This window comes from Hordeum vulgare, chromosome 3H (assembly GCF_904849725.1).
Source record: "Hordeum vulgare subsp. vulgare chromosome 3H, MorexV3_pseudomolecules_assembly, whole genome shotgun sequence".
NCBI lineage: Eukaryota > Viridiplantae > Streptophyta > Magnoliopsida > Poales > Poaceae > Hordeum > Hordeum vulgare.
Window position 1 is genome coordinate 606,074,363 of NC_058520.1, and position 8,203 is coordinate 606,082,565.

The 8,203-nt window shown below is 43.0% G+C and overlaps 1 protein-coding gene across 1 annotated transcript; it reads right to left on the reverse strand.

Annotated features, from left to right (window-relative positions):
- Positions 1–6,215: 6,215 nt before the first annotated feature.
- LOC123441052 ((S)-8-oxocitronellyl enol synthase ISY1-like) lies at positions 6,216–7,654 on the reverse strand. The gene has a single exon (XM_045117577.1). The coding sequence runs from the start codon at positions 7,579–7,581 to the stop codon at positions 6,400–6,402; it is 1,182 nt and encodes a 393-aa protein (XP_044973512.1). The 5' UTR covers positions 7,582–7,654; the 3' UTR covers positions 6,216–6,399.
- Positions 7,655–8,203: the final 549 nt, after the last annotated feature.

Here is an 8,203-nt window from a genome sequence, read left to right on the forward strand (position 1 = left end):
TTTATGCTACGTAACCCAACAGTTTTCATTGAAATTCACTATTATTGTGACTTATTAAGTTTATTTTAATAATTGTTTGTAATTCAAAAAATTAAATCATATGACATGACATCAAGACCCAAGTTGTTTAGGATTGATAGCTTACTATTGTTAGGAAAACAACAAGTGCACACTTGGCAACTAGGGGCGATAGAACCAGAAAGTTAAGCGTGCTCGGGCTGAAGTAGTGAAAGGATGGGTGATCGGTCGGGAAGTTAGACGATTTGAAATGAGTGATCCACGCTTAAGGGGTGAGGATGGGTGATTAGAGATTAAATTGTCAAATAATTCAAAGATTAGAAAATTGGAATAAAACATAAAATATATTCAAAAATAAAATTTGAAAAAAATTAAAAAAAATCTACCTTTTCGGGTCAAACAAACAAAAAAAAACAGACGGATTCTTTAGTCCCGGTTCGTAAGTAGAACTGGGACTAAAGATACTCCCTCCGATGCAGCCACGTGGAGCACCTTTGGTCCCAGCTTGTAACAGGGCCGAGACTAAAGGTTAGGCCTTTAGTCCCGCCCCTTTAGTCCCGGTTGGTGAACCGGGACTAAAGCCCCTTACGGACCGGGACTAAAGGCCGTGTCCCCACTAGTGTATGTTTGATGTGGCAAGATGGATGGTTATGTAGGCGTGTGAACCATGTTGCCTAGCGCCACACATGTGTGTGTTATCATTTAGGTTTTTTTAACAAAAACGAATCAGATATTAGTTCACGGACTTAGCAGGCTCTCATGGCATCACTCCAAGTTGTTCCAAACACCACCTCCTGCCATTGGCTGCGACGAACACGAGCTACTCCATGACCACAAGCTACTCTGTCCACCTTCCACCATTGGTTGCGACCGAAAGAAAGCACAACTACAACTGTGTGTCACAAATGTTGGAACCGGCAAAAATCGGAGCTGGAACCAACAAATGGAGTTGTTGCAAACTAAGAGCAGAGCTGGAACAAGCAGATGGATTTGCTGGAACCGATTGAAGGCGGAGCTGGATCCAGGGTCGAGGTAAACTATAAAGGGGAGCGGCGGCTTTGTTTTTTTGGTACAACCGCCTACTTTTTTTGTTACGATCCTGTTTCTTTTTTCCTACAAACTGAGGATGGCGAGCATGGTGACCGCGCACGGCGATTTGTTTTTTTTTTTGCTACATCGGACTTTGTTTCTTGCTACGTCGATATTGTTTTTTGCTGCAACTGAGGCTGGTGAGCATGATGACTGTGGGCGGCGAGGACAAGATGCATTGTTGCAAGCAACATTTGGCGAGGACGGGGTCGTAGATTTGTGCTAAATGTTACAATCGTCATTGAAAATTGCTACCACCAGCACCCCATCTACTCACAACCGCCGTCGTGTTTTGCTGTGTCGCACAACGAGTTCTCATTTTTGCTACAATTAACATCATGCTTTGCTACAAACATACTGCAGAAATGCTACAACCACGGCGGTACTAGTACAGCATGAAAAGATGAGCAACGAAGAGTCTACAATTGTGGATGAAAAATGCTGCAACCAGCTACACAAATTCATACAAGCCTAAGAACCTTGGGGGTTGGGAATCATTAACACCTCGGTTATGAAAAAATGTCTCATATTAAGTGGTGGTGGCGTAAAATTCTTTTTTTTCGTAAAACACCCCTTGTATATTAATTAATTAAATAAAAGTAAAAGGTCGAAAACAAACCTTGAAATTGTAGACGAAAGCTAAATCAAACCCTAAACTTTGAATCCCAGAAATTGCCACTCTAAACTTGTAATCTCGGTCTATTTTAGACCCTAAACCTATTTGACACACTGAAAAATACTATGATCCCAACACGGATAACCTACTACTGTCACAGACGAGAATTTGGACCGGCCCACTATACCGCAACTAGAACTCGTCAAGTTTAAAAAAATGTTTGTGCATTTTTAAAAAAATTTCAGAAGTTAAAAAATGTCCATGTTTTCTAATTTTGGCACACATTAAATTTCGTAAATTATTTTTTCTTAAATTGTTCAGAAGATAAAAAAATGTCCATGTTTTCTATTTCTTCTAAAAAATCTTACCATATTATTGCAATTTCGTAAATTATTATTGTTTTGGAAAACAGCCAAGTGTTGAACTTCGGAAATATTTTTTTGGGGAAAAATATTGAAAATGTAAACAATTTTGAAAATATCCGCACATTCTATAAAGTGTGAACACTTTTTGAAAATTATGAGTACTTTACAAAAAGAACTGTTTTAAGAAACGAACTATTTTGAAAAAGCAAACACTTTTTTAAACATATCTTTTAACACCAGAAAATGAACACTTTTTGAAATTTATAAAAAATCGGATCTAAAATATAAACTGGAACAAATGTTTAAAATATGTTAGTGACATCTAAAAAATATCACGAGTTTAGAAAAAATTCTGGCATTTGAAAATAAATTATATAATATTTGTGTAATTCAAACAAATGTTTTGTCCATAAAAAAGTGTAACGTTCCAAGAATGTTCATGAGTTTCAAAAAATGTGCTTGTGATATTTCCCGAAGTAAGAGTATACAATGTATAAAAAAGTTTACATGATGTATAAAGATGTGTCATACCCTTAAAATAATATGTGTGACATGTGTTTAAAAAAAGTGTATACAATTTTTAAAATGTGTAACAACGTAAAAAAAATGTCCATGTAGTTTTCTAAAAAAAATATTAACATTAAGAATGTAAAACGTGTGTTTGAAAAAATATTACCATGTGAAAGGAACAATATGACGAAGGAAAACAATATGAAGAAAATCAAAAAAGAAACTAAAGAAACCAAAAGTATGACAAAGAAAGAAAAAACCAGATAAAACAAGTGGAAAACCAAAGTATAACGAAGGAAAAAAACCAAACAAAATCATAACAGGGTGATAAACTGTGCTAATGGGCCGGCCCAATTCAGCGATACTAGTTAAATCCTCTAAAGGTTTAAAGTAGACCGGGATTACAGAATTTGGTGTGCTGATTTCATGGATTAAGAGTTCATGATTTGGTTTAGCTTTCCCCTACAAACTTAAAGTTTGTTTTGGACTTTTTCCTTTTTCATAGCAACCCCATATATATAGTTCGACCTCGCTTGTATGCAATGAGCAGAATATGACGTCGTGGACAACTTGCTCGTGAAATGCAATCTGCAACCACGAGGCCATCCTGCACGAAACATTTATTTTTTCTAATTTGAAGAGATTTTCTACGTGATTAAATAAAATGTGATGTTTAAAAAAATATCCTCACATGCATGCCACGTAGCACTTTCCCATTCTCAGCCACTGACAGGTGGGCCACCGGCATATTGGCATGCCGAATGGGCTTGACGTACGTGCGGATAAGAATGGAGGCACAATATTTGCACATCCGAACAAGTTCGAGCAACAGTTTCATGTATTTTGCAATTTTATGCATTGAACTGGTCGCACATGATAAATTGAGGCACCTCCAGCATATTTAACTTATTGGAATAATAGGCTAGTCTGAAAGCAGCGAATCAATGATCAAGGTATATTTTTGTGGTAGGATCGATCAACTCACAAACTGAACACAACTATAACAAATAGTCCCCCTAAAAATACAACAAATAGTCGCTTGCATTTTGGCAACTAGTAGCATCAACCAGAAGCATATCCTATAATGAAATGAAATTTGGAAAGAAATGAGAAATACACAACCAAGAAATCAGAAAATCCATTAAAGGAAGAATCGATTGTAAGGGAAATATAGAACATTTCCACCAGATGCAAGCCCCAAGAAGGACTCGTAAACTAAATATAGATAGCATGTGGAGTCGAGTGCAACTGCATGCAAAAGTAGTCGCCTAAGGATTAACTCAAGTAGTTTCTAGGACTCATGGTAAGATCATACTTATAGATTGTCTATCATTGAGATTGATCAGATAAATCAAAGTAAAAATAGCTTTCTGATCATTGTTGAGGAAATCGTTAAATGATAGCTGCTCGACTCGCTGTCGAGTAGGGGATTAATGGGCTAATCGACAAGGTAATCGGCCATTAAATCAATTAATAGGGCAATTTTTTGGTTTATCGGCTACTTGGTGACCCTATGAGTAGGGATTAATCGGCAAGTTAACTGGTTAATCGGATGAATTTTTGAACAGGGTTCCTAATAATGTACAAGCATCCTCATATACAGTTTGTAAACATGCACTACTATTTGCATTCACATATGCACAATACCACACATAATGAAAATCACAATCAGTATTAATTGACAACTGGACTCACATATTTGTATTTCTTACTTTCCTACTAAGGAAGATGCATCTTCACATATGTCACCCGGAGGTTGATTTTTGTTATCAAAATTTCAGATCGTTTGCAACTGGATGATCTCCACTATACCTGGGCAAAACTCGGGCCGGTCGGGCCTAAAAAAGCCCATGGTACAGAACTCATGCCCGAGCCCGGCCCGAACCGGTCGTTGGGCTTAGTTTTTGGACTCAAGCCCGGCCCCAGCTCGAATAAGCCCGTCTGGGCCCGGTAAGACTGGCTAGACGTAGGCGTAAAGTTGTTTTTTTCAGGCCCGACCCAGGCCCGGTAAGCCCGACGTTCTCAAAATCTAGGCCCAAGCCCAGCCCATGGTCAACGTCGGTCAGGCCGGGTTGGGCTTTTTTGGGCAGGGTCGGGCCGACCGGGCCGGGTTTCCCATGGCCAAGTATAATCTCCACTACCCTTGCTCGGAGACACGGTCTTCTCAGCTATAATTCTACATGAAACAATGTCCATCTGTCTAGAACGCATCATGGAATAATCAAGGTGTTCTTATAGTGTCATCCTTAACACATTTTATGATGTCAAAGATGCTGAGCTCCGAAAGATCATTGCTAGTGTATGAGTTTGGCTCGCTTCACAAGGTATATTGAGGTGCCTAAAGCAACCTATTGACTCAAGACCGGAGTTGTTTATATTGTTTAGACAACTAGGAGGCAAAGTTGACTATGTTCAATGGTGCCGCCATCCTAGAGGAGCACCGGCGCGGATGGTTGCCACCTCCTCAAGCTCAGTCGCAACCACCACTAGCGCTGCCATAGCAACATTTCCTGCAACATTATTTTTGTTGCAGAATTTTTTTCTTCAACTTGACATTTGTTGCATAGGTTTCCGCAACATGACTTATGTTGCAAAGGTTTTTGCAACGTTAGCTCTTTTGCAATGGTGGGGGTGCCCGTCAGCCGCTCGATGGTGCTGGAGCTCGCAATCCTGCCAATGTGTTCAAAAGATCAGCCCCCGAACCCGTAGCATGCCCCATATAGTAATTTATCCCAAGTTTATTTCAACCCATGTGTTAAGATGTACTCCCTCCGTCTTAAAATAAGTGTAACGGATTTATTATAAAGTTAGTACAAATTTTTACAACAACACTTATTTTGTGACGAATGGAGTATTTTACAAGCCAATTACATGCATTGTCTTATCAATGTTGAGTAAAGAAATTTGTTATGTCCATGTGACTTATTCCAGAAACTTTCTTGGACCCTGTGGTTTATATAGGGTCATTTGCACAATTTATAAAAAAGGGATCAAAAGATGTAGCCCGTGGGGTAGAACGGGCAATTTTGCTAGTTCCATAAAAAAGTGCATGCATCAGGGGCACAGGTGGGCATTTGCTTTCGTCTTCGTTTTTTAAGCACAAACCGTAGTTCTACCACAATTTTCATTAATCAGGGAAAAGCAGTTGGAATCTGTTGCCGCAGTTGGAATCTTTTTGTGGTGAAAAAGCAGTGGATGAGCTCTTAGGGCAAAAATGCTACATCTGCGACCTTATTACAGAGATTTTACGGACCTTTCAATCAACTAAACTTACCTCCCCCCTGATTTTCGGGGGATGGGACCCTCCCTCCCCGTTTGATCCAATTATAGATTGACTCCTCAAATTTATCCCGTAATAGGCCTGTAAGAGTCTAGCATTGCTCGCTCTTAGGGGCTATTGTTGGAGACAGAAAACACGATTCCAAATCGGATTTTGATACCCAACTCGTGATAGCTGTCAAACATGTCAACATCGGCAATCAATTAGAACAATCAACCGGACGTGCCGGCTTTCAGGAACCGTGAAGTCAAAAGCAACAGACGATCAGCATCGAGTTCTTTTCCTGTTGCCTGAAGTAAAAAGAAATGGTTGCAAAATAATGATTTAACACTCACAATTCGCAGTGAACACATGATGACTACAAATAATTTATTCACGACTTGCGGAGATTTATTTGGTCCTCCTAGGTAGGTTATTCTAGATTATAACATTTTACATCATGTGACCTTCCCAAGCCCAAACACAGAAATGATGTAATGAAACTAATTTCAAAGAAAGGAAATGCATGTGATGTGGCAGCATCACGGAACAATCTTGAAGTCCTTCATCTTATCAATCCATGCGTTGAAGGACTTGGCCGTGTTACGGAAGCCGAGGAATCCATGCTCCCTGCTCTTGTTCATGCTATCCAGATGCTCACTCTTGACATTGAACACGGCATCGAGGAACCACCAATTCGCGATCTCTTGGAGCTCCGTCGTGACAAGCTCGCTCTCATGGAGGATCTCTGCCCACACCGCCTCCTTCCCGGCCATGGCGTCGGCGAGCATGAACCTGCTGTCCTCTCCCTCGTACCCCACCCACTCCACCCCGAATCGGTCAGCCACCATCGGCCAAAGCTGCTTCCACTTGTATAAATCTCCATTGCTGCAATTGAAAGACTCGTTCTTTGCCAACGGATCGACGGCCGCCCAGACCTCCTGCTCGGCGACGAGATCAGCGTCTGAGGCGTCGCTGAAGCCCTCCCAGGCAACCCTGCTCCCGGGCCACCTCAGGACGGCGCCCTCCTTGCGGCAGATGGCAGCATAGACGCATAGGCTGGCCACGACATTCATGGCGCTCCGGGGAGAGAACCCAAAGACCACGGCGGGACGGTGCACCGACCAGCTGACGGCGCCGTCCCGGCGGGAGACCTCGTCAAAGAGGACGTCCTCCTGGTCGTAGTAGAAGTTGGGGTAATCCAGGCGGGGCATGTCCTCGGTGTATGGCGGGTCTGGGACGGGGATCTTGCCGATGGCCTCGTACGGGCCGATGTAGTGCTTGCGGCCGGTCTGGAGGCACACGTGAGCGAGCGCGGGGCAGCCCGGGACGACGACGGAGAGCACGTTGCGGAGCATGGCGGAGTTGGCCTCCCGGTTTTTGGCCTCCGTCGGGTGGCTGGACCAGGCGGCGTAGAAGACATGGGTGATGTCGGTGAGCGGCGCGAGGGCCTCCGCTACGGCGCCAGGGTCGGCCAGGTCGAGGGGCAGATGCGTGACGGCGGGGGAGGGCGGCGGTGCCCAGGGAGGGAGCGGGCGACGAGAGACGGCGTACACCTTCCAGGGCCCGCCGGGGGTGTCGTGGCGCGGGAGTATGTCGACGAGCGAGGTGCCGACGATGCCGGTGGATCCGACGACAAGGGCGACGCTCTGGAAGGAGGACGCGGCGCGCTCCTCCTGGCTTTTCTTCACGGCGCCCACCGCGCCCGCCCACCACCAGCTCATCGATCGCAGGTGTCAGCTAAGCTATATGGCTCACTGGGCGCCCAAGCTCACGTATAGTCGTATAGCACCGCTTGCTTGCATTTCAACTGAGTACTCATCTCGTCATTTTATAGAGGACTATATGAGCCAGTACGTGTGCAGTGACGCACACGTCGTAGCATCTGGAACAACAATATAGACTAGCAACAACACGAGATAAGATAGTTCTAGCTAGGTGGCAGCATTATTCAACGACCTGAGCTACGTGTTGGACTGCGTTCGTGTTCATGCCGCTCGACGTGTGTATGCGCTCTTGTTTTTTTTTTTGGGTTCAGATCCATGGAGCTCCTATACCGGGCAACCTCTTATGTGGAGCGGGTGCCGATGGTGATCAACGTCATTGACAGCTGCAAAATTTCTTGGAGAAATATCCTATTGTGTTGAATCTGATAGTAAATTTTCATGCACGTAGATACAGTTATGTTGTTATTTGTTCTTCGGATTTGCATTCCGAGGAAAACTAATATAGTATCTTTCGTAATGCAAAGGTTCACAAGTTATACAGACTGCATGCCTTATATGGAAGTTTTGCTCTTTATGTAGATTGAATATCAATGATGAGGTACAAAAAAAAGAAGAAGAT

What these genes read in the sequence shown, in the direction of transcription:
- LOC123441052 (XM_045117577.1), bottom strand. Translation starts at nt 7,581, where the DNA reads ATGAGCTGGTGGTGGGCGGGCGCGGTGGGCGCCGTGAAGAAAAGCCAG.